Below are 27639 nucleotides of genomic sequence, written 5' to 3' on the forward strand. Positions count from 1 at the left end.
CACAGAGAGAAACAGGCTTGCTAACATACACACACCTTTCCTACATACGCACACACACAATTCTACTGCATCAAACACACATTCAGACACAGCTTTTCTACAAGCTCACATACAGATCTGCTATATCAACACAGCTGCAGGGATGCATAGGTTCCTTTAGGTCATATGGTCATTCTCATGATTCGAAGGAACATCATAATCTGGCAGTGTGTACACAGTGTACCACAGAGGTGTTAGATTGCAGTTCCTGGTATCTTTCTCTCCCACACTGCACTGATCAAACTGGACAGTGTGAAGAGTATTTTGCCAGTCCATAGTTCTCTCAAAGAATGACGCTGTCTCATGTTCTCCTAAATCAAAGCAAATTGCCTACAGACTATATGAAGCAGACTCTTTTAGCAAGATATTTTTTCTTTTGCTAAAAAGTGTATAATAATTACACAAATATGAGATATAAGATATGTCATAAAATATGTCCAACTGGGAGGAACAATGTTCTCGCACATTTTCTTAATTGTGAAGATTGCAGGCTGCAGACAATCAGTGGCTGCTGATTGACTGCAGCAGCCACATGATGTTATTTATGTCAAGAGACCGGTGGGGAACACAGGACTCAGAATAAGGCCGGCGTCACACTAGGCGTAAGACAACACGGTCTGTTTTTTACGGCCGTAATACGCAGAAAAGTCCCCAAAATAGTGATCCGTATGTCCTCCGTAGGCAGGGTGTGTCAGTGTATTTTGCGCATGGCATCCTCCGTATGTAATCCGTATGGCATCCGTACTGCGATATTTTCTCGCAGGCTTGCAAAACCGACATCTAATGGATTTATGTGCTCAAATGTCCGTTAAAACATATATACAGTATATATATATATATATATATATATATATATATATATATATATGTCATTGAGACACATATATATATATTCTGTATTTATATTTAATTCAGCGCAATATGTGTGAAAAGCCGGTAATTCAATTGCCGGCTTCTCATTTCTCCTTCCCAAACTCGACATGATATGAGACATGGTTTACATACAGTAAACCATCTCATATCCCCTTTTTTTTGCATATTCCACACTACTAATGTTAGTAGTGTGTATGTGCAAAATTTGGGGGCTGTAGCTGCTAAAAGAAAGGGTTAAATGGTGGAAAAAATTGGCGTGGGCTCCCGCGCAATTTTCTCCACCAGAGTGGTAAAGCCAGTGACTGAGGGCAGATATTAATAGCCTAGAGAGGGTCCATGGTTATTGGCCCCCCTGGCTACAAACATCTGCCCCCAGCCACCCCAGAAAAGGCACATCTGGAAGAGGCGCCTATTCTGGCACTTGGCCACTCTCTTCCCACTCCCTGTAGCGGTGGGATATGGGGTAATGAAGGGTTAATGTCACCTTGCTATTGTAAGGTGACATTAAGCCAGATTAATAATGGAGAGGCGTCAATTATGACACCTATCCATTATTAATCCAATTGTCTGAAAGGGTTAAAAAACACACACACACACACACATGATTATAAAGTATTTTAATGAAATAAACACACAGGAAGTAAATCCATCTGAAGGGGTTAAATCATTTTACAGGCAGGAGCTGCATCCCTCTAAACTTTCAACTCAAACAAGGAGAAGACTGATCAGAGATGCAGCCAAGAGGCCCTTGATCACTCTGGATGAACTGCAGAGATCTACAGCTGAGGTGGGACAGTCTGTCCATAGGACAACAATCAGTCGTACACTGCACAAATCTGGCCTTTATGGAAGAGTGGAAAGAAGAAAGCCATTTCTCAAAGATATCCATAAAAAGTGTTGTTTAAAGATTGCAACAAGCCACCTGGCAGACACACGAAACATATGGGCAGCACGGTGGCGCACAGGTTAGCACAGTAGCCTTGCAGCACTGGAGTCCTGGGTTCTAATCCCACCAAGGGCAACATCTGCAAGGAGTTTGTATGTTCTCCCCGTATTTGTGTGGGTTTCCTCCGGGTACTCCGGTTTCCTCCCACATTCCAAAGACATACTGATAGGGAATTTAGATTGTGAGCCCCATCGGGGCCCGCGATGATAATGTGTACAAACTGTAAAGCGCTGCATAATATGTTAGTGCTATATAAAGATTATTTATTATTATGTGGAAGAAGGTGATCTGGTCAGATGAAACCAAAATCGAACTTTTTGGCAACAATGCCAAATGATATGTTTGGCGTAAAGGCAACACAGCTCATCACCCACCATCCCCACTGTCAAATATAGTGGTGGCAGCATCATGGTTTGGGCCTGCTTTTCTTCAGCAAGGACAGGGAAGACGGTTAAAATTGATGGGAAGATTGATGGAGCCAAATACAGGACCATTCTTGAAGAAAACCTGTTGGAGTCTGCAAAAGACCTGAGACTGGGACGGAGATTTGTCTTCCAACAAGACAATGATCCCAAACATAAAGCAAAATCTACAATGGAATTGTTCACAAATAAACGTATCCAGGTGTTAGAACGGCCAAGTCAGAGTCCAGACCTCAATCCAATTGAGAATCTGTGGAAAGAGCTGAAAACTGCTGTTCACAAATGATCTCCATCAAACCTCACTGAGCTCGAGCTGTTTGCCAAGGAAGAATGGGCAAGAATTTCAGTCTCTCGATGTACAAACCTGATAGAGACATACCCCAAGCGACTGCAGCTGTAATCGCAGCAAAAGGTGGCGCAACAAAGTATTAAGTTAAAGGGGCCGAATAATATTGCACGCCCCACTTTTCAGTTTTGGAATTTCCACAAATATGTAAAATAACCAATAAATTTCGTTCAACTTCACAATTGTGTTCCACTTGTTGTTGATTCTTCACCAAAAATTTTCATTTGGTATCTTTATTTTCGAAGCATGATATGTGGGAAAAGGTTGAAAAGTTCCAGGGGGCCGAACACTTTCACAAGGCACTGTATGTATACACGCATAATAGGTACATCATGGGTTATATTACCAGAGCTGGAGTGTGATGCCAGAGACCACGACGTGCGTTTCGACACCAAATCCTTCTTCTTGGCTAACTATTTATGTAGTTTTTAATTGATTTTCAAGTATCATATAAGAAATGTCAAGACTTGGGAGTAAGGAAATATTGTAACGTGTGGAGTCAATACATTTAAAATTTAACATATGTGAAAAAAAACACCATTTATAAAGCCCCTTATATGTATCTTTATCTGACACATATTAAAAGCGAGCTAGTAAAAGTTGTGTTTAAGGCTACAGTCACACTATCAGTATTTGGTCAGTATTTCACATCAGTATATGTTAGCCAAAACCAGAAGTGGTTGAAAAATGCAAAAGTGGTGCATTTCTTTTTATTATACTTTTTCTCTGATTGTTCTTCACCCGGTTTTGGCTTACAAATACTGATGTAAAATACTGACTAAATACTGATAGTGTGACCGAAGCCCTACACAGACAACCAAATATCTGAATGGCCATCATGTAATATTACATTTGTCCTGCGGGGGCAGTGTCTGTTTGGCTGCCACATGTCAGACAGCATTAGTACTCCAGGCATACTCATATAGGATCTCTATAGTTGTCTCTAGTGCTACAGAGCACAAGAGGTCGGTGGTAAATTCAGTTTGTTTTTCTTATTTTAAATGTAATTGTCTTTCATTTTCATCTATTAATTTTCATTTTTTCCTGACTTGTCTCCACTATCTGGAATAACAGCATAAAAGGAATATTGAATGCAAAGCGGCTCGTATGATATGATTGCCGGAGGCAGGATTTCGCACGCAGCTAAAATTGATATGTTTTACTCAACATTGACAGCGAACTCTCATAACAATTTTATTGAAGTTTATTGGAAGTGTTCTTCTCCGAAGGTCTTGTACAAATGTTCTGTATCACCGATAATGCACCCCAGCCATTATTGCTTCATGTTAACTCATGCGCTAGCCTTCAATTATTATTTTTTTCTCGCTCTAATTGTGAGTAAAGGCTAAGGATGAGCAGAAAGTGAGATTGAATTGAATGAACAAAAGACGTAAAAAAAGGATCAAGGATATTAAAGAAAACAGCAAAATTAGAGCAACCAACAACAGGTAGCTACTACAAAGCCAAATCAGATAATGGAGTACATAAAAAAGGAGATAGATGGATATACGGAAATGATAATTATAGGTGCTTTCTAATATTGCAAAAAGTTCTCACAGAAATAAAGCTGCATCATCAGAGCACAAGGACCTCTTTTTTTGCACTTACTGTAGCTGCTGCCACCAAAGCAACACAGATGTAACGTAATGTTTGGGCTACCCAAATATCACAGGAGCAGCAGCGGTCCCCGGAGATACAATGGGGGAAATAAGTATTTAATCCCTTGCTGATTTTGTAAGTTTGCCCACTGACAAAGACATGAACAGTCTATAATTTTAAGGGCAGGTTAATTTTAACATTGAGAGATAGAATATCAAAAATAAAATCCAGAAAATCACATTGTATAAATTATATAAATTTATTTGCATTTTGAAGTGAGAAATAAGTATTTGATCCCTCTGGCAAACAATACTTAATACTTGGTGGCAAAACCCTTGTTGGCAAGCACAGCAGTCTGATGTCTTTTGTAGTTGATGATGAGGTTTGCGCACATGTCAGGAGGAATTTTGGTCTATTCCTCTTTGCAGATCATCTCTAAATCATTAATATTTTTAGTCTGCCTCTTGGCAACTCAGAGCTTCATCTCCCTCCATAAGTTTTCTATGGGATTAAGGGCTGGAGACTGGCTAGGCCACTCCATGACCTTAATGTGCTTCTTTTTGAGCAACTCCTTTGTTGCCTTGGCTGTATATTTTGGGTCATAGTCTTGCTGGAAGACCCAGCTACGACCCATTTTTAATGTCCTGGTGGAGGGAAGGCGGCTGTCACTCAGGATTTTACTGTACATGGCTCCATCCATTCTCCCATTGATGACGTGAAGTAGTCCTGTGCCCTTAGTAGAGAAACACTCCCAAAACATAATGTTTCCACCTCCATGCTTGACAGTTTTTTGGGTCATAGGCAGCATTTCTCTTCCTCCAAACACGGCGAGTTGAGTTAATGCCAAAGACCTCAATGTTTGTCTCATCTGACCACAGCACCTTCTCCCAATCACTCACAGAATCATTCAGGTGTTCATTGGCAAACTTCAGACAGTCCTGCACATGTGCCTTATTGAGCAGGGGGACCTTGCTGGCACTGCAGGATTTTAAACCTTTACGACGTAATGTGTTACCAATGGTTTTCTTGGTGACTGTGGTCCCAGCTGCCTTGAGATCATTAACAAGTTCCCCTCGTGTAGTTTTAGGCTGATCTCTCACCTCCCTCATGATCAAGAATACCCCACGAGGTGAGATTTTGCATAGTGCCCCAGATCGATGTCGATTGACAGTCATTTTGTATGTCTTCCATTTTCTTACTATTGCACCAACAGTTGTCTCCTTCTCACCCAGGGTCTTACTTATGGTTTTGTAGCCCATTCCAGCTTTGTGCAGGTCTATAATCTTGTCTTTGACATCCTTATAAAGCTCTTTGGTCTTGCCCATATTGTAGAGGTTAGAGTCTGACTGATTAACCGAGTCTGTGGACAAGAGTCTTTTATAAAGGTGACTATGTAAGGCAGCTGTCTTTAATGCAGGTAATAAGTTGATTAGGAGCGTCTATCTGGTCTGTAGGAGCCAGAACTATTAATGGTTGGTAGGGGATCAAATACTTATTTCTCACTGCAAAAATGCAAATAAATTTATATAACTTATACAATGTGATTTTCTGGATTTTATTTTTGATATTCTATCTCTCAATGTTAAAATTAACCTACTCTTAAAATTATAAACTGTTCATGTCTTTGTTAGTGGGCAAACTTACAAAATCAGTAAGGAATAATAATAATAATACATTTTATTTATATAGCGCCAACATATTCCGTAGTGCTTTACATTATAGAGGGGACTTGTACAGACAATAGACATTACAGCATAACAATAAACACAGTTCAAAACAGATACCAAGAGGAATGAGGGCCCTGCTAGCAAGCTTACAAACTATGAGGAAAAGGGGAGACATGAGAGGTGGATGGTAACAATTGCTTTCGTTGTTCGGACCAGCCATAGTGTAAGAATCGGGTGTTCATGTAAAGCTGCATGAACCAGTTATCAGCCTAAATATGTAACAGTACAGACACAGAGGGCTATTAAATTAATAAAGTGTATGAGAACATGATGCGAGGAACCTAATTATGGTTTAAGTTTTTTGAGTGGGCCACATAGGAATAGTTAGGTTAATGCATTGAGGCGGTAGGCCAGTCTGAACAAATGTGCTCTTAGGGCACGCTTAAAACTGTGGGGATTGAGGATTAATCGTCTTAACCTGGGTAGTGCATTCCAATGAATTGGTGCAGCACGTGAAAAGTCTTGGAGACAGGAGTGGGAGGTTCTGATTATCGAGGATGTTAACCTCAGGTCATTAGCAGAACAAAGAGCACGGGTAGGGTGGTAGACTGAGACCAGGGAGGAGATGTAGGGTGATACTGAGCCATGGTGTGCTTTGTGGATGAGGGTAATAAGTTTGTACTGGATTCTGGAGTGGATGAGTAACCAGTGTAATGACTGGCACAAGGTAGAGGCATCGCTATAATTATTAGTGAGGAATATGATCCTGGCTGCAGCATTCAGGACAGATTGGAGCGGGGAGAGTTTTGTAAGAGGGAGGCCGATAAGTGAAGAGTTACGATAGTCCAGACAAGAATGAATAAGAGAAACAGTAACAGTTTTTGCAGAGTCGAAAGTAAGAAAAGGGCGAATTCTAGAAATGTTTTTGAGGTGCAGATAAGAAGAGCGAGCAAGTGATCGGATGTGGGGGGGTGAACAAAAGCTCGGAATCAAGTATGACCCCAAGGCAGCGGGCATGTTGCTTGGGGGTAATGGTGGAACCACACACAGAGATGGCAATGTCAGGCAAAGGTAGGTTAGTAGAGGGAGAGAACATGAGGAGTTCAGTTTTAGACAGGTTCAGTTTGAGATAGAGGGAGGACATGATGTTAGAGAGAGCGGTAAGACAATCACTGGTGTTTTCTAAGAAGGTCGGCGTGAAAGCAGGAGAAGAGGTGTATAATTGGGTGTCATCAGCATAGAGATGGTACTGGAACCCAAATCTACTGATTGTTTGTCCAATAGGGGCAGTATACAAAGAGAAGAGGAGGGGTCCTAGGACTGATCCTTGAGGAACCCCAACAATAAGGAGAAGGTGAGAGGAGGAACCACCCAAAGATAATGAAGGAGCGGTCAGAGAGATAGGAGAACAGGACAGAACGGTGTCCTTGAGGCCGATGCAGTGTAGCATAATAAGGAGGAGCTGATGATCCACAGTATCGAAGAGAGAGAGAGATCCAAGATAATTAGCATGGAGTTGTGACCATTAGATTTAGCTGTTAGTAGATCATTAGAGACTTTAGTGAGGAAACCAGATTGAAGAGGGTCAAGAAGAGAGTTATCTGAGAGATAGCGGATGAGACGGAAGTGGACCAGGCGTTCGAGGAGTTTGGAGATGAAGGGAAGATTAGAGACAGGTCTATAATTAGCGGCACAGTTTTGGTCGAGGGATGGTTTTTTAAGTAATGGATGTATGATGGCATGCTAAAAAGAGGAGGGAAAGATACCAGAAGAGAGAGAAAGGTTGAATTTTTTTTTTAGGTGAGAGGTGACAGCAGGGGAAAGGGACTGGAGGAGATGTGACAGAATGGGGTCACTGGTGCAAGTGGTCGGGCAAGAAGATGTAAGGAGCCTGATTACTTCTTCTTCTGTGACTGGTTCAAAGTCAGAGAGTGAACTAGATGCAGTAGGGGAGGGAGGACAGTGCATGGTATGAGGGGATTGGAAGATAATTTCCTGTCGGATGTGGTCAATTTTTTCTTTGAAGTAGTTGGCCAAATCGTCAGCATGGAGATCCATGGTTGGGGCCTGCACTCTTGTGTTGAGTAGGGAATGAAAAGTGTCAAAGAGACGTTTCGGGTTATTGGATAGTGAGGTGTTGAGGGTGTTGAAATAGGTTTGTTTGGAGAGGTGAAGGGCAGAGTTGTATGTTTTAGGCATGAACTTATAAAGAATGAAATCTACAGGTAGATTAGATTTTCTCCACAGGCTTTCGGCGCACCTGGAGCACGGCTGCAGGAAACGGGAAAGGGATCAAATACTTATTTCCCCCACTGTAACTATGTACTTTTTTTATTTTCTGCTCCAGGCTGCAGTTAATATGAACAGGTTTTGCAGTAGCAATCAACACCTTTAAAGGTGGGTACCCTAGCCTTGCCTCTTTGGCGCACCTGGGTTTACTCTGAGGTTATTTTTTTTTTTTATTATGCATTAATCAGGATATTTCTTTTATAGATTAGGCTTTTACAGATGTGGTGACATCAAATCTGTCAAATTTTTCATTTTTTTATTTTACCTTTTTTTTCAGTCTCCTTACAGCTCTTCAACCTGTGATTGTTTGATTGATTGCAGTCTACATATACAGTACCAAGAGCTCGTTAGGAAGGGTATTAACATAAGAATATATTTATGGTGGTGTTGGTTTGGTGGGCATAGGGGAACTGAATAATTCTTTTCAAAGGGTCAACACTAATTTAAAGGATTGCTACCTCCAGTCGGTGACACTAGAGATCCTGCTTTCTTCCAGTTTTCATAGTCTTCTGTATAAAAGGCAGATAAAATAAAGCCCTGATAAATAAAGTGACCCCGTAAAATAGCCGCCCAACCTTTAACCGCTTGGATTGTAGCCTGTGCAATCCGCATCTGCCCCAACCAAGTGATTAGGAAAATTTTAGTTAAACATGAAATTCACCTTTGCCTCACGTCTACGTCTAAAGCTCTCCACATTGAAGTTCTTTTATTACGAGTAACCATTCATTATTAAATGCGGAGTCTTCTGTGATGACTGAGACTCTTGAACCGTCTGTGTCTGGTCTAAAGGACAAGGAATGACAGCTTCGCTCATCTAACTGGGGTTGGATTTTATTTTTTATTTTTTTCAGTTTTACTTTTTGCCTTCCAGACAAATTATCCATGTGTAAATGACCAGCTCTGACAGACATCACTTTATCGTGTAGCATTGTCCTCTATCTGTTAATGTCAACCAGCATTTGCAATCACATGAAATGCCACAAGGCAGGCTCCCCAGCGGCACTCTGTGCCTAATCAGGTCGCTTAGAAACCGGCAGTGATAGCTCACCAACCTGAAAAAGGTGCAAATATTCATTTGCAAAATAATATTCATACCAGGACAGAATTTAGAATTTTAATTATTTTTGTGAATTTGTCTTTTCAGTGGTAGCAGTACCACCTTCCTATATTATCTAAAAAGGTTAGAAATGGCATATGGAAGGTGGGGGTCTGTTACAGATTTTGCATTGGAGACCAATGTGTAAAGAAATTTGAAGGCTAAAATAAAAATGAAAGAGCTTAGACGTTTTCTGATAGAGCGCATACGATCTGCCATTTTTCATAAAGGTACAATTTTGAATTTCTTTTTTTTTTCCATGTATATAGACGTATGATGTCTTGTTTGCTGCAGGATGACTTATAGTTTTCAATTACGCCATTCATATTGCTATTCGATATACTGAAAAATGCGAAAAAATTATTTCAAGTGCAGTGAAATTGGGTAAAAAATTAAATTCTGCCATGGTGTTTTGAGAGTGGCTTTTACAGCGTAATGGTCAAAGTTATGATCCTCTAGGTCAGTACGAATACTACAGTACCAAACTTGTATATTCTTTTTTTTTTATAAAAACAAAACAATTGAAGCTTGTGTCACCATGTGACCCCTAACATATTGTGTTTTTCCATTGATTGAGCCAGGGGAGGGTCAGTTTTTTGCTTGACGAGCTGGTTTTGTGGACAACCATAGAGTGGGTAGGAGGTTGTCCACCTTATCTCCATCCTAGGGTGTGGTCTGGAGCTTAAATAGCTGGACTCCAGAGGCAGTCTTGGTTCAGCAGGGCTGGAGACAGGGTCTCCAGTGTTTTGTGTCCTGAGAATGAACCTGTGTTGCTCCAGAGAAGGCAGCTTCCCGCAAATGTATGGACTGTGTTACCGCATTTTTTTGTTGTTGATGTTTTCCTGTTTTGCCAGAAGGGTTGTGTTTACTTTTCCCTTCATGTTGGTTTTTGCTGTCTATATAATAAACCAAGCCAACAGAATATTTAAAGAGACAGTGTTCCTGTTTTCTACCTCCGTGAGTTGAACCACAAGATATATATCTTTATCTTCAATGAAGGAAAAGATTTAAGCTTGTATAATTTTTTTTTTTTATATACCTTTTAAGAACTTTCAAAAAAATCTTTTGCTTTATTTGTTAATTTTCACTGGGGACTTGAACCTGTGATTGTCCGATCAATTATACTATATACTGCGATACCAATGTATCACAGTAAATAGTGTTATGGTTCTCAATGGCAAGAGAACATAGCCCAGCAAACATAAGTACTAGCTCTTGGAAGGATGGAAACTAAACTGACCATGAACTAAACCTGCCGCACAACTAACAGTAGCCGGGTAGCGTTGCCTACGTTTTTATCCCTAGACGCCCAGCGCCGGCCGGAGGACTAACTAATCCTGGCAGAGGAAAATATAGTCCTGGCTCACCTCTAGAGAAATTTCCCCGATAGGCAGACAGAGGCCCCCACATATATTGGCGGTGATTTTAGATGAAATGACAAACGTAGAATGAAAATAGGTTTAGCAAAATTGAGGTCCGCTTACTAGATAGCAGGAAGACAGAAAGGGCACTTTCATGGTCAGCTGAAAACCCTATCAAAATACCATCCTGAAATTACTTTAAGACTCTAGTATTAACTCATAACATCAGAGTGGCAATTTCAGATCACAAGAGCTTTCCAGACACAGAAACGAAACTACAGCTGTGAACTGGAACAAAATGCAAAAACAAACGAGGACTAAAGTCCAACTTAGCTGGGAGTTGTCTAGCAGCAGGAACATGCACAGAAAGGCTTCTGATTACAATGTTGACCGGCATGGAAGTGACAGAGGAGCAAGGTTAAATAGCGACTCCCACATCCTGATGGAAACAGGTGAACAGAGGGGATGATGCACACCAGTTCAATTCCACCAGTGGCCACCGGGGGAGCCCAAAATCCAATTTCACAACAGTACCCCCCCCCTCAAGGAGGGGGCACCGAACCCTCACCAGAACCACCAGGGCGATCAGGATGAGCCCTATGAAAGGCACGGACCAGATCGGAGGCATGAACATCAGAGGCAGTCACCCAAGAATTATCCTCCTGACCGTATCCCTTCCATTTGACCAGATACTGGAGTTTCCGTCTGGAAACACGGGAGTCCAAGATTTTTTCCACAACGTACTCCAACTCGCCCTCAACCAACACCGGAGCAGGAGGCTCAACGGAAGGCACAACCGGTACCTCATACCTGCGCAACAATGACCGATGAAAAACATTATGAATAGAAAAAGATGCAGGGAGGTCCAAACGGAAGGACACAGGGTTAAGAATCTCCAATATCTTGTACGGGCCGATGAACCGAGGCTTAAACTTAGGAGAAGAAACCCTCATAGGGACAAAACGAGAAGACAACCACACCAAGTCCCCAACACAAAGCCGAGGACCAACCCGACGCCGGCGGTTGGCAAAAAGCTGAGTCTTCTCCTGGGACAACTTCAAATTGTCCACTACCTGCCCCCAAATCTGATGCAACCTCTCCACCACAGCATCCACTCCAGGACAATCCGAAGATTCCACCTGACCAGAAGAAAATCGAGGATGAAACCCCGAATTACAGAAAAAAGGAGACACCAAGGTGGCAGAGCTGGCCCGATTATTGAGGGCAAACTCCGCTAAAGGCAAAAAAGCAACCCAATCATCCTGATCTGCAGACACAAAACACCTCAAATATGTCTCCAAGGTCTGATTCGTCCGCTCGGTCTGGCCATTTGTCTGAGGATGGAAAGCAGACGAGAAAGACAAATCTATGCCCATCCTAGCACAGAATGCTCGCCAAAATCTAGACACGAATTGGGTTCCTCTGTCAGAAACGATATTCTCCGGAATACCATGCAAACGGACCACATTTTGAAAAAACAGAGGAACCAACTCGGAAGAAGAAGGCAACTTAGGCAGGGGAACCAAATGGACCATCTTAGAGAAACGGTCACACACCACCCAGATGACAGACATCTTCTGAGAAACAGGAAGATCCGAAATAAAATCCATCGAGATGTGCGTCCAGGGCCTCTTCGGGATAGGCAAGGGCAACAACAATCCACTAGCCCGAGAACAACAAGGCTTGGCCCGAGCACAAACGTCACAAGACTGCACAAAGCCTCGCACATCTCGAGACAGGGAAGGCCACCAGAAGGACCTTGCCACCAAATCCCTGGTACCAAAGATTCCAGGATGACCTGTCAACGCAGAAGAATGAACCTCAGAAATGACTTTACTGGTCCAATCATCAGGAACAAACAGTCTACCAGGTGGGCAACGATCAGGTCTATCCGCCTGAAACTCCTGCAAGGCCCGCCGCAGGTCTGGAGAAACGGCAGACAATATCACTCCATCCTTAAGGATACCTGTAGGTTCAGAGTTACCAGGGGAGTCAGGCTCAAAACTCCTAGAAAGGGCATCCGCCTTAACATTCTTAGAACCCGGCAGGTAGGACACCACAAAATTAAACCGAGAGAAAAACAACGACCAGCGCGCCTGTCTAGGATTCAGGCGTCTGGCGGACTCAAGATAAATTAGATTTTTGTGGTCAGTCAATACCACCACCTGATGTCTAGCCCCCTCAAGCCAATGACGCCACTCCTCAAAAGCCCACTTCATGGCCAAAAGCTCCCGATTCCCAACATCATAATTCCGCTCGGCGGGCGAAAATTTACGCGAGAAAAAGGCACAAGGTCTCATCACGGAACAATCGGAACTTCTCTGCGACAAAACTGCCCCAGCTCCGATTTCAGAAGCGTCGACCTCAACCTGAAAAGGAAGAGCAACATCAGGCTGACGCAACACAGGGGCGGAAGAAAAGCGGCGCTTAAGCTCCCGAAAGGCCTCCACAGCAGCAGGGGACCAATCAGCAACATCAGCACCCTTCTTAGTCAAATCAGTCAATGGTTTAACAACATCAGAAAAACCAGCAATAAATCGACGATAAAAGTTAGCAAAGCCCAAAAATTTCTGAAGACTCTTAAGAGAAGAGGGTTGCGTCCAATCACAAATAGCCTGAACCTTGACAGGATCCATCTCGATGGAAGAGGGGGAAAAAATATATCCCAAAAAGGAAATCTTTTGAACCCCAAAAACGCACTTAGAACCCTTCACACACAAGGAATTAGACCGCAAAACCTGAAAAACCCTCCTGACCTGCTGGACATGAGAGTCCCAGTCATCCGAAAAAATCAAAATATCATCCAGATACACAATCATAAATTTATCCAAATAATCACGGAAAATGTCATGCATAAAGGACTGAAAGACTGAAGGGGCATTTGAAAGACCAAAAGGCATCACCAAATACTCAAAGTGGCCCTCGGGCGTATTAAATGCGGTCTTCCACTCATCCCCCTGCTTAATTCGCACCAAATTATACGCCCCACGGAGATCTATCTTAGAGAACCACTTGGCCCCCTTTATGCGAGCAAACAAATCAGTCAGCAGTGGCAACGGATATTGATATTTAACCGTGATTTTATTCAAAAGCCGATAATCAATACACGGTCTCAAAGAGCCATCTTTCTTAGCCACAAAGAAAAAACCGGCTCCTAAGGGAGATGACGAAGGACGAATATGTCCCTTTTCCAAGGACTCCTTTATATATTCTCGCATAGCAGCATGTTCAGGCACAGACAGATTAAATAAACGACCCTTAGGGTATTTACTACCCGGAATCAAATCTATGGCACAATCGCACTCCCGGTGCGGAGGTAATGAACCAAGCTTAGGTTCTTCAAAAACGTCACGATATTCAATCAAGAATTCAGGAATCTCAGAGGGAAAAGATGATGAAATGGAAACCACAGGTACGTCCCCATGCGTCCCCTTACATCCCCAGCTTAACACAGACATAGCTTTCCAGTCAAGGACTGGGTTATGAGATTGCAGCCATGGCAATCCAAGCACCAACACATCATGTAGGTTATACAGCACAAGAAAGCGAATAATCTCCTGATGATCCGGATTAATCCGCATAGTTACTTGTGTCCAGTATTGTGGTTTATTACTAGCCAATGGGGTGGAGTCAATCCCCTTCAGGGGTATAGGAGTTTCAAGAGGCTCCAAATCATACCCACAGCGTTTGGCAAAGGACCAATCCATAAGACTCAAAGCGGCGCCAGAGTCGACATAGGCATCCACGGTAATAGATGATAAAGAACAAATCAGGGTCACAGATAGAATAAACTTAGACTGTAAAGTGCCAATTGAAACAGACTTATCAAGCTTCTTAGTACGCTTAGAGCATGCTGATATAACATGAGTTGAATCACCGCAATAGAAGCACAACCCATTTTTTCGTCTTAAATTCTGCCGTTCACTTCTGGACAGAATTCTATCACATTGCATATTCTCTGGCGTCTTCTCAGTAGACACCGCCAAATGGTGCACAGGTTTGCGCTCCCGCAGACGCCTATCGATCTGGATAGCCATTGTCATGGACTCATTCAGACCCGCAGGCACAGGGAACCCCACCATAACATCCTTAATGGCATCAGAGAGACCCTCTCTGAAATTCGCCGCCAGGGCGCACTCATTCCACTGAGTAAGCACAGCCCATTTACGGAATTTCTGGCAGTATATTTCAGCTTCGTCTTGCCCCTGAGATAGGGACATCAAGGCCTTTTCCGCCTGAAGCTCTAACTGAGGTTCCTCATAAAGCAACCCCAAGGCCAGAAAAAACGCATCCACATTGAGCAACGCAGGATCCCCTGGAGCCAATGCAAAAGCCCAATCCTGAGGGTCGCCCCGGAGCAAGGAAATCACAATCCTGACCTGCTGAGCAGGATCTCCAGCAGAGCGAGATTTCAGGGACAAAAACAACTTGCAATTATTTTTGAAATTTTGAAAGCAAGATCTATTCCCCGAGAAAAATTCAGGCAAAGGAATTCTAGGTTCAGATATAGGAACATGAACAACAAAATCTTGTAAATTTTGAACTTTCGTGGTGAGATTATTCAAACCTGCAGCTAAACTCTGAATATCCATTTTAAACAGGTGAACACAGAGCCATTCCAGGATTAGAAGGAGAGAGAGAGAGAGAAAGGCTGCAATATAGGCAGACTTGCAAGAGATTCAATTACAAGCACACTCAGAACTGAAGGGAAGGGAAAAAAAAAAAAAAAATCTTCAGCAGACTTCTCTTTTCTCTCCTTTCTCTGTCAATTAATTTAACCCTTTTGGGCCGGTCAAACTGTTATGGTTCTCAATGGCAAGAGAACATAGCCCAGCAAACATAAGTACTAGCTCTTGGAAGGATGGAAACTAAACTGACCATGAACTAAACCTGCCGCACAACTAACAGTAGCCGGGTAGCGTTGCCTACGTTTTTATCCCTAGACGCCCAGCGCCGGCCGGAGGACTAACTAATCCTGGCAGAGGAAAATATAGTCCTGGCTCACCTCTAGAGAAATTTCCCCGATAGGCAGACAGAGGCCCCCACATATATTGGCGGTGATTTTAGATGAAATGACAAACGTAGAATGAAAATAGGTTTAGCAAAATTGAGGTCCGCTTACTAGATAGCAGGAAGACAGAAAGGGCACTTTCATGGTCAGCTGAAAACCCTATCAAAATACCATCCTGAAATTACTTTAAGACTCTAGTATTAACTCATAACATCAGAGTGGCAATTTCAGATCACAAGAGCTTTCCAGACACAGAAACGAAACTACAGCTGTGAACTGGAACAAAATGCAAAAACAAACGAGGACTAAAGTCCAACTTAGCTGGGAGTTGTCTAGCAGCAGGAACATGCACAGAAAGGCTTCTGATTACAATGTTGACCGGCATGGAAGTGACAGAGGAGCAAGGTTAAATAGCGACTCCCACATCCTGATGGAAACAGGTGAACAGAGGGGATGATGCACACCAGTTCAATTCCACCAGTGGCCACCGGGGGAGCCCAAAATCCAATTTCACAACAAAATAGTGTACATTATGGACTATTTTGAAGCTTAGCATGTTGATGAGCTCCAGAGGAGCGCCAAGGTTTCAGTGATGGGGGCTTTCAGAAGGCCCCCAGCTATCATAGTAACCCATCGGTGGTTTGAAGTTGATGGAAGTCGGTAAGCGCACAGCAGAGGAGCACGTTTGATTCTTAGAGCTGCCCTTATTGTAAGTATGGTCTGCTCCAAACTCTACAGCACTCTTGCCCAAAATTCGGTAGGGGTATGTGACCATACCAGTCCCTCAGCAGCATGCATTGCATAACACTGCACTTGGAAATAGACATGTACTACTTTTCCATGCCATGAACACTGATGTTGAATTGTATAAATAATTCATATGTACTGTGTATGATAATATTGCCCAACATTGGTGGCAGTCACATACAGAATTTCTAAATACTCTGCATCTAGGAATATCTTAGATAACAGTTTCTTAATATAGTGTTTTTAAGTGCGTCATTCACCCGGCTTCTTGTCTTAAGCCATCCACAGATATGCTTACTCTTACCTTTCTCTAAATTTCATTAAGGCTGTAATTTTTCATTAAAATATTACACATTATTGTGACATGCCAATACAACAGTTAACAATCGGCAATTCACATAATTAGTGGCCACCTATGGACACATAGAACATAAACGTTTCCAAACAGTATCACAAGATCATTTTTTTCCCCCACAATCATTAAACTAGTGATATTTCAATATGAAGATCGGGCATTACAGAGCAAAAATAGTGTATCCCATCATTTAGTTGAGGATCAATGAGAAAGACCTAATCAACTCATGTAGGGTTGTTAGACACCAAACAAAGTGATTTGCCTGAAGTGAATCACATAAGGGGCATCTGTCAGTAGGATCAACCCTCTTAAGTCATTAATATGGGAATGCAGGTCATAAAATGCTGAATAAAATGATACCTTGATATTTGCGATCAGAAATCTTATTCCAGAGAGATCCATGTTTTTCTTAATATGTAAATGAGCTGTTAAGATCTATGGGCCAGACATAGATCTCCCTTAGAATCTGCCTCCAGGTCCAAAATTAAATGAAAGCATGGAGATCAGGAGAGCAAACTGTCAGTCATTACATGTCTCACACTGGTAACTCTCCCTTTCATTTAAAATATGCTCCAAAGGCTGATTCTCAGGGAGATCTATGTCTGGCCCATAGATCTTAACAGCTCATTTCCATGTTGAGAAAAATTTGGATATCTCTGGAATAAAACACTGGATTACATGTATCAAAGTGTCATTTTATTCAACTTTCTGAGATGGCTTAGGAAGGTTGATTCTACAGGCAGATTCCCTTTAAGCGAAATATGGTTTTTCTGATTGACTATAAGCGCTCGCTAAAAGTTTGCTAACACTACATGCATTTAACATTGCTTATCTAATCTCCAGTGATCACTGGAGTCTTTCCTTATATTACCCAACAAAATATAGAATTAGTCAAAGACAGATACCTTAACAATGCCTTGGTCAACAATTTCTAACATTGGTGGGCCTTGCCGGTATCGTTCCATATGGCTTAAGTGACTGGTCTGCCACCTATCTCTGAAATAAATAAGACCATGTGTTGTAATTTCAGGAGCAGCCTGGGAACATCCATCATCATATTTACCCCTGTTGTCCCGGCAAAGGTCATTTTGACATTGTCACAGCTTTCTCTAAACCGAATGTGACAGACACCTGTCCTGGTTTGAATAGCTTCGAGAGAAAGTTCTCCTTCCATTCCTATTTTGCTTATGCTTTTCCTAAAACATTAACCTGCTCCAATTTATCCTTAGGTGTTCTGTCAGAATTTATCCATCACATCTCCACAGCTCTTCTAATATGTGGATAGTGATGAAGACAAAATATTCGCTCCTTAGCTGCACCTTGCAAATCGTTGAGCCTCACGGTCAAGATCCTAAGCCAACTGGTTAAAATATGGGAGAGGCAAGACGTCTTGGACTTTTCGCTAAATTCTTTTGACTGTCTGTCAGTATTTGTATTTTTTTTACTCCTGGTCTAAGCAGCTAGTGTACCAGTAGAGCTCTGGCTCTGAATATCAATGATTCTGTGAGTAATAGGGTGACATCTTGACCCTGGATGGTTGGGTGGGATGCTTAATAGCACTCAGGCATAAACCTGGGCTGCAAATCCCTTGCGTTTTAAAATAGCCTGTTAATTTTTTGACAGAAGGGTCTTTTCACTGCAGGGAGGCGAATGCCTTCAAATAACCAATAAAGAAATAAAGTGAAAACTTCACGGCTGCCAAAATTAATCTTCTGTGTGGTCAATGTTGGCAGGTTAGTTACTGGAAAGATATGGAGCAGGAAGAGGCTGCAGAAAAAGTAAAAACGTCTGGAAATGAGTCGTCCATCATCCTGACAGAGTTAGAAGGAAATACATTATATCATATAACAGTGAGAGCGTATAACAAAGCTGGATACGGTCCTTCAAGTACAGAAGTGCGTGGAGGCACCAAGAAATCACGTAAGTAACCTCATGCTCCTTACACCGGCCTTTTATGTTTGGACCTAAAGAACTAATCTTGGCTTAACAGGACAACATGGGCAATGTTCAAACTTTGGAGATTTATCATGAGTGGACTTTTTTAAGGATGCGTGCACACGATGTCTTTTTCAGGCGGATTTGAACTGGAACCCATCTGAAAAAGGGGCTAAAAAATGCTGCAAAGTATGAACATAAAGCACACCAATGTGAAAATGACTTACTGTTCATACAGCTATGGCCAAAAGTGTTGGCACCCTTGAAATTGTTCAAGAAAATAAAATATTTCTTCCAGAAAATTATTGCAATTACACATGTTTTGTTGTTTACATATTTGTTCACTTGTGTATATTGGAACTACATAAAAAACAGAGGAAAAAAGGCAAATTGGACATAAATTTACACAAAAAATTGCTGACACCCTCAACTTAATATTTGGTACACACCCTTTTGAAAAAATAACTGCAATCTTCTTTTTATCTCTTCTCTCAATTTTTCTTCTTTTCCTAGTTATATATGTTCCTTTCCTCCCCACTATTTTATTTTCCTCTCCCATTGTCCCCTACCCTTCAAATTGTATAAAACCAATAAAAATTATTGGAAAAGAAAAAATAGCTACAATCAATCACTTCCTATAACCATAAACAAGTTTCTTACACCGTTCAACTGGAATTTTGGACCACTCTTCTTTTGAAAATTGCTCCTGGTCTCTCATATTTGAAGGTGACTTCTGCCAACAGCAATTTTAAGATCTATCCACAGGTGTTTGAATGGGATTTAGATCCAGACCCATTGTTGGCCACTTTAGAACTCTTCAGCACTTTGTTTCCATCAATTTCTGGGTTCTTCTTGAAGTATGTTTGGGGTCACGAGACTGCTGGAAGACTCATGACCTAAGACACCAACCCAACTTTCTGACACTGGGCACTAGATTGCGACCCAAAATACTTTGGTAATCTTCAGATTTCATGATGTCTTGTACCCGGTGCCAGAGGCAGCAGGACATCCCCAAAACATCTTTGAACTTCCACCATATTTGACTGTAGGTACTGTGTTCTTTTCCTTGTAGGCCCCATTCCATTTTCTGTAAACAGCAGATAGTTTTCCAGTAGGAATGGCTTATTCAAATACATTTTGAAAAGCACCAGTCTAGCTTTTTATGTCTCTGTGTCACCAATGAGGCCCTCCTGTGTCTCCTGCCATAGCGTTTAATTCATTTTAAATAATGACATATAGTTCTCGATGACACTGATGCACCCTGCCTCTGCAGGACAGTTTGAATTTCTTTCACACTTGTTTGGGGCTGCTTATCCACCATTCGGACTATCTTGTGTTGCAACCATTCATCAATTTTTCTCTGCAGTCCACATGCAGGGAGATTAGCTACAGTGCCATGGGTTGTAAAATTCTTGATTATGTCGCGCACTATGAACAAAGGAACAACAAGATCTCTGGAGATGGACTTGTAATCTTGATTGTTGATATTTTTCAACAATTATGTTTTTCAAGTCTTCAGACAGTTTTCCTCTTTCTGTTTTCCATGCTTAGTGTGGCACACACAGACACACAGTGCAAAAAATCAGTCAAGTTCTCCCCTTTTTATCTGGTTTCAGGTGTCATTTTCATATTGCTCACACCTGATATTTTCCACCGGTGGGTTTGCAGCTAGCTAGTGTGTACAGAGACCCCAGACATCAAATTATCTTTCAGTTCTTGATAGTGGAGCATGCATCATAACAGCAATCCAAAAATTATAAAATCTCCCATACAAACTGCTTGCAGTACAACTGCTGACCACAGGGTGTGCTGTGAAATAGACACCAGACCATGCTCTTCATATACCACCTAATACTTTCAAAGTACAGTGAGAAATGTATGGCAGCTGGATTACTAGTCCTCTAGTGTGATCTGCTGCTGATAAAACAGTGATTTTATCAAAGCTACAGCAAACATTCCAGTGACACATCCCTGTAATCAGGATTTCTGTCTGTACATAATGCTGATGTCAGATCAGCTGGCAAAATCCTGGTGACAGATTTCCTTTAACAATATTTATATATATATATATATATATATATATATATATATATATATATATATATATACAGTACAGACCAAATGTTTGGACACACCTTCTCATTTAAAGATTTTTCTGTATTTTCATGACTATGAAAATTGTACATTCACACTGAAGGCATCAAAACTATGAATTAACACATGTGGAATTATATACTTAACAAAAAGGCGTTATACAACTGAAAATATGTCTTATATTCTAGGTTCTTCAAAGTAGCCACCTTTTGCTTTGATGACTGCTTTGCACACTCTTGGCATTCTCTTGATGAGCTTCAAGAAGCAGTCACCGGGAATGGTTTTCACTTCACAGGTGTGCCCTGTCAGGTTTAATAAGTGGGATTTCCTTATATTTAATCCCTTATATAAGGGATTGCCTTATAAATGGGGTTGGGACCATCAGTTGTATTGTGCAGAAGTCTGGTGGATAAACAGCTGATAGTTCTACTGAATAGACTGTTACAATTTGTATTATGGCAAGAAAAAAGCAGCTAAGTAAAGAAAAACGAGTGGCCATCATTACTTTAAGAAATGAAGGTGAGTCAGTCGGAAAAACTGGGAAAACTTTGAAAGTGTCCTCAAGTGCAGGCTCACATGAGGATCACCCCAGGAAAGGAAGACTAAGAGCCACCTCTGCTTCTGAGGATAAGTTTATCCAAGTCACCAGCCTCAGAAATCGCAGGTTAACAGCAGCTCAGATTAGAGACCAGGTCAATGCCACACAGAGTTCTAGCAGCAGACACATCTCTACAACAACTGTTAAGAAGAGACTTTGTGCAGCAGGCCTTCATGGTAAAATAGCTGCTAGGAAACCACTGCTAAGGACAGGAAACAAGCAGAAGAGACTTGTTTGGGCTAAAGAACACAAAGAATGGACATTAGACCAGTGGAAATCTGTGCTTTGGTCTGATGAGTCCAAATTTGAGATCTTTGGTTCCAACCACCGTGTCTTAGTGTGACGCAGAAAAGGTGAACGGATGGACTCTACATGCCTGGTTCCCACCGTGAAGCATGGAGGAGGAGGTGTGATGGTGTGGGGGTGCTTTGCTGGTGATACTGTTGGGGATTTATTCAAAATTGAAAGCATACTGAACCAGCATGGCTACCACAGCGTCTTGCAGCAGCATGCTGTTCCATCCGGTTTGCGTTTAGTTGGACCATTATTTATTTTTCAACAGGACAATGACCCCAAGCACACCTCCAGGCTGTGTAAGGGCTATTTGACCAAGAATGAGAGTGATGGCGTGCTACGCCAGATGACTTGGCCTCCACAGTCACCAGACCTGAACCCAATCGAGATGGTTTGGGGTGAGCTGGACCGCAGAGTGAAGGCAAAAGGGCCAACAAGTGCTAAACAACTCTGAGAACTCCTTCAAGATTGTTGGAAGACCATTTCCGGTGACCACCTCTTGAAGCTCATCAAGAGAATGCCAAGAGTGTGCAAAGCAGTCATCAAAGCAAAAGGTGGCTATTTTGAAGAACCTAGAATATAAGACATAACTTCAGTTGTTTCACACTTTTTTGTTAAGTATATAATTCCACATGTGTTAATTCATAGTTTTGATGCCTTCAGTGTGAATGTACAATTTTCATAGTCATGAAAATACAGAAAAATCTTTAAATGAGAAGGTGTTTCCAAACTTTTGGTCTGTACTGTACTATATATATAGTAAGATGGCCGCCGGACAAGCCCTCGAGAGGAGATATGTATCATTGAGGTTGGTAAGGCCTGGAAAAGCAGTCTCCAGCATGTATATTGGTACAGCAGATCAAAAGGAGGCCAGTTGTCTCATTCAGGGTCTGTGTGTGGAGGTGTCTAGAGGTGTGCAGACCTTCAGAGTTGTTTGTCCTTGCTAAGGCTAAACAGGTGGATACTAACCCGTGAGGGCAAACCAGCACTACTGTATGGACTATTTATTTTATTTTTCATAAGTGTATATTTATATTTATTATTAATCCCTTAATCCCGTATGACGTACTATCCCGTCAAGGTGACCTGGGACTTAATTCCGGGTGACGGGATAGTACGTCATACGCGATCGGCCGCGCTCACGGGGGGAGCGCGGCCGATCGCGGCCGGGTGTCAGCTGCCTATCGCAGCTGACATCCGGCACTATGTGCCAGGAGCAGTCACGGACCGCCCCCGGCACATTAACCCCCGGCACACCGCGATCAAACATGATCGCAGTGTACCGGCGGTATAGGGAAGCATCGCGCAGGGAGGGGGCTCCCTGCGGGCTTCCCTGAGACCCCCGGAGCAACGCGATATGATCGCGTTGCTGCGAGGGTCTCCTACCTCCTTCCTGGCTGTAGGTCCCGGATCCAAGATGGCCGCGGCATCCGGGTCCTGCAGGGAAGGAGGTGGCTTACCGAGTGTCTGCTCAGAGCAGACGCTGGTAAGCCTGCAGCCCTGTCAGTGAGATCGGTGATCTGACAGAGTGCTGTGCACACTATCAGATCATCGATCTGTGATGTCCCCCCCTGGGACAAAGTAAAAAAAAAAATTTCCACATGTGTAAAAAAAAAAAAATTCCTAAATAAATAATAAAAAAATATATATATATTATTCCCATAAATACATTTCTTTATCTAAATAAAAAAAGCAAAACAATAAAAGTACACATATTTAGTATCGCCGCGTCCGTAACGACCCAACCTATAAAACTGCTCCACTAATTAACCCCTTCAGTAAACACCGTAAGAAAAAAAAAAAAAAACGAGGCAAAAAACAACGCTTTATTACCATACCGCCGAACAAAAAGTGGAATAACACGCGATCAAAAAGACTGATATAAATATCCATGGTACCGCTGAAAACATCATCTTGTCTCGCAAAAAACAAGCCGCCATACAGCATCATCAGCAAAAAAATAAGAAAAGTTATAGTCCTGAGAATAAAGCGATACCAAAATAATTATTTTTTCTATATTTTAGTTTTTATCGTATAAAAGCGCCAAAACATAAAAAAATGATATAAATGAGATATCGCTGTAATCGTACTGACCCGTCGAATAAAACTGCTTTATCAATTTTACCAAACGCGGAACGGTATAAACGCCTCTCCCAAAAGAAATTCATGAATAGCAGGTTTTTGGTCATTCTGCCTCACAAAAATCGGAATAAAAAGTGATAAAAAACGGTCACATGTCTGAAAATGTTACCAATAAAAACGTCAACTCGTCCCGCAAAAAACAAGATCTCACATGACTCTGTGGAGCAAAATGTGGAAAAATTATAGGTCTCAAAATGTGGAGACGCAAAAACTTTTTTGCTATAAAAAGCGTTGCTGGTTTCACACTTGCGTTTTTGTCTGCAGCGTTTTTTGCACAAAAAAACGCACGCGTTTTTTCCCTATAGTTAACATTGAAAACGCATGCGTTTTTGGTACGCGTTTGGTCGCGTTTTCAAACGCATGCGTTTTTTTTCTGCATGCATTCATTTTCAGAAATACAACCTGCAGTATTTTCTTGCGTTTTTAAGCACATGCGTTTGTTTGCGTTAAAACGCATGCGTTTTTATCGAAAAAAAAACAGAAAACACACTGAAAAGCCACCCACCACCATCAAGGTGATAAAGGGATCCAAACCCTAACCCTAACTCTACCCCTAACCTCACCCCTAACCGTTTAATGAACATTTTCTGACAGTCATAGTGCCACGTATTTAAGTGCCACGTATTTCAGTGCCACGTATTTAAGTGCCACGTATTTCAGTGCCACGTATTTCAGTGCCACGTATGACGTATTTCAGTGCCACGTGTTTCAGTGCCACGTATTTAAGTGCCACGTATCACGTATTTCAGTGCCACGTATCACGTATTTCAGTGCCACGTATTTAAGTACCACGTATTTCAGTTGCACGTATTTCAGTGCCACGTATTTCAGTGCCACGTATTTCAGTGCCACGTATCACGTATTTCAGTGCCACGTGTTTCAGTGCCACGTATTTAAGTGCCATGTATCACGTATTTCAGTGCCACGTATCACGTATTTCAGTGCCACGTATTTAAGTACCACGTATTTCAGTTGCACGTATTTCAGTTGCACGTATTTCAGTGCCACGTATTTCAGTGCCACGTATTTCAGTGCCACGTATTTCAGTGCCACGTATTTCAGTGCCACGTATCACGTATTTCAGTGCCACGTATTTCAGTGCCACGTATTTCAGTGCCACGTATTTCAGTGCCACGTATTTCAGTGCCATGTATTTCAGTGCCACGTATTTCAGTCACGTTTAGGGTTAGGGTTAGGGGTAGGGTTAGGGTTAGGGTTAGGGCTAGGGTTGGAGGTAAAGTTAGGGTTAGGGTTGGGGCTAAAGTTAGGGTTGGGGCTAAAGTTAGGGTTAGGGTTTGGATTACATTTACGGTTTGGATTAGGGTTGGGATTAGAATTATGGGTGTGTCAGGGCTAGGGGTGTGGTTAGGGTTACCGTTGGGATTAGGGTTAGGGGTGTGTTTGGGTTAGGGTTTCAGGTAGAATTGGGGAGTTTCCACTGTCCAGGCACATCAGGGGCTCTCCAAGCGCGACATGGCGTCCAATCTCAATTCCAGCCAATTCTGCGTTGAAAAAGTAAAACAGTGCTCCTTCCCTTCCGAGCTCTCCCGTGCGCCCAAAAAGGGGTTTACCCCAACATATTTGTTATCAGCGTACTCGGGACAAATTGAACAACAACTTCTGGGGTCCAAGTTCTCTTGTTATCCTTAGGAAAATAAAAATTTGGGGGGCTAAAAATCATTTTTGTGGGAAAAAAAATATGTTTTATTTTCACGGCTCTGCGTTATAAACTGTAGTGAAACACTTGGGGGTTCAAAGTTCTCACAACACATCTAGATAAGTTCCTTGGGAGGTCTAGTTTCCAATATGGGGTCACTTGTGGGGGGTTTGTACTGTTTGGGTACATCAGGGGCTCTGCAAATGCAACGTGACGCCTGCAGACCAATCCATTTAAGGCTGCATTCCAAATGGCGCTCCTTCCCTTCCGAGCTCTGTCATGCACCCAAACAGTGGTTCCCCCCCACATATTGGGTATCAGCGTACTCAGGACAAATTGGACAACAACTTTTGGGGTCTAATTTATCCTGTTACCCTTGTGAAAATACAAAACTGGGGGCTAAAAAATCATTTTTGTGAAAAAAAAAAAAGAATTTTTATTTTCACGGCTTTGCGCTATAAACTTTAGTGAAACACTTGGGGGTTCAAAGTTCTCAAAACACATCTAGATAAGTTCCTTGGGAGGTCTAGTTTCCAATATGGGGTCACTTGTGGGGGGTTTGTACTGTTTGGGTACATCAGGGGCTCTGCAAATGCAACGTGACGGCTGCTGACCAATCCATTTAAGTCTGCATTCCAAATGGCGCTCCTTCCCTTCCGAGCTCTGTCATGCGCCCAAACAGTGGTTCCCCCCCACATATGGGGTATCAGCGTACTCAGGATAAATTGGAAACCAAATTTTGGGGTCCAATTTATTCTGTTACCCTTGTAAAAATACAAAGCTGGGGCTAAAAAATCATTTTTGAGAAAAAAAAATTATTTTCACGGCTCTGCGTTATAATCTGTAGTGAAACACTTGGGGGTTCAAAGCTCTCAAAACACATCTAGATAAGTTCCTTAGGGGGGTCTACTTTCCAAAATGGTGTCACTTGTGGGGGGTTTCAATGTTTAGGCACATCAGGGGCTCTCCAAACGCAACATGGCGTCCCATCTCAATTCCAGTCAATTTTGCATTGAAAAGTCAAATGGCGCTCCTTCCCTTCCAAGCTCTGCCATGTGCCCAAACAATGGTTTACACCCACATATGGGGTATCATCGTACTCAGGACAAATTGCACAACATTTTTTGGGGTCCAATTTCTTCTCTTACCCTTGGGAAAATAAAAAATTGGGGGCGAAAAGATCATTTTTGTGAAAAAATATGATTTTTTATTTTTACGGCTCTGCATTATAAACTTCTGTGAAGCACTTGGTGGGTCAAAGTGCTCACCACACATCTAAATAAGTTCCTTAGGGGGTCTACTTTCCAAAATGGTGTCACTTGTAGGGGGTTTCAATGTTTAGGCACATCAGGGGCTCTCCAAACGCAACATGGCGTCCCATCTCAATTCCAGTCAATTTTGCATTGAAAAGTGAAATGGCGCTCCTTCCCTTCCAAGCTCTGCCATGCGCCCAAACAATGGTTTACACCCACATATGGAGTATCAGCGTACTCAGGACCAATTGCACAACATTTTTTGGGGTCCAATTTCGTCTCTTACCCTTGGGAAAATAAAAAATTGGGGGCGAAAAGATCATTTTTGTGAAAAAATATGATTTTTTTTTTACGGCTCTGCATTATAAACTTCTGTGAAGCACTTGGTGGGTCAAAGTGCTCACCACACATCAAGATAAGTTCCTTAGGGGGTCTACTTTCCAAAATGGTGTCACTTGTAGGGGGTTTCAATGTTTAGGCACATCAGGGGCTCTCCAAACGCAACATGGCGTCCTATCTCAATTCCAGTCAATTTTGCATTGAAAAGTCAAATGGCGCTCCTTCCCTTCCAAGCTCTGCCATGCGCCCAAACAATGGTTTACACCCACATATGGAGTATCAGCGTACTCAGGACAAATTGCACAACATTTTTTGGGGTCCAATTTCGTCTCTTACCCTTGGGAAAATAAAAAATTGGGGGCGAAAAGATCATTTTTGTGAAAAAATATGATTTTTTTTTTACGGCTCTGCATTATAAACTTCTGTGAAGCACTTGGTGGGTCAAAGTGCTCACCACACATCAAGATAAGTTCCTTAGGGGGTCTACTTTCCAAAATGGTGTCACTTGTAGGGGGTTTCAATGTTTAGGCACATCAGGGGCTCTCCAAACGCAACATGGCGTCCTATCTCAATTCC

At 42.1% G+C, this 27639-nt stretch overlaps 1 protein-coding gene across 2 annotated transcripts in view; it reads left to right on the top strand.

Annotated features, from left to right (window-relative positions):
- CNTN5 (contactin 5) overlaps positions 1-27639 on the top strand; it is a 2016448-nt gene that overhangs the window by 1956469 nt on the left and 32340 nt on the right. For both annotated transcript variants that reach the window (XM_077298468.1, XM_077298469.1), the window contains one exon: positions 18485-18671. In XM_077298468.1, coding sequence (XP_077154583.1) covers positions 18485-18671 — 187 coding nt within the window. The remainder of the gene's footprint in view (positions 1-18484; positions 18672-27639) is intronic.

The sequence above is a fragment of the Ranitomeya variabilis genome, chromosome 3 (genome assembly GCF_051348905.1).
Source record: "Ranitomeya variabilis isolate aRanVar5 chromosome 3, aRanVar5.hap1, whole genome shotgun sequence".
Lineage (NCBI taxonomy): Eukaryota > Metazoa > Chordata > Amphibia > Anura > Dendrobatidae > Ranitomeya > Ranitomeya variabilis.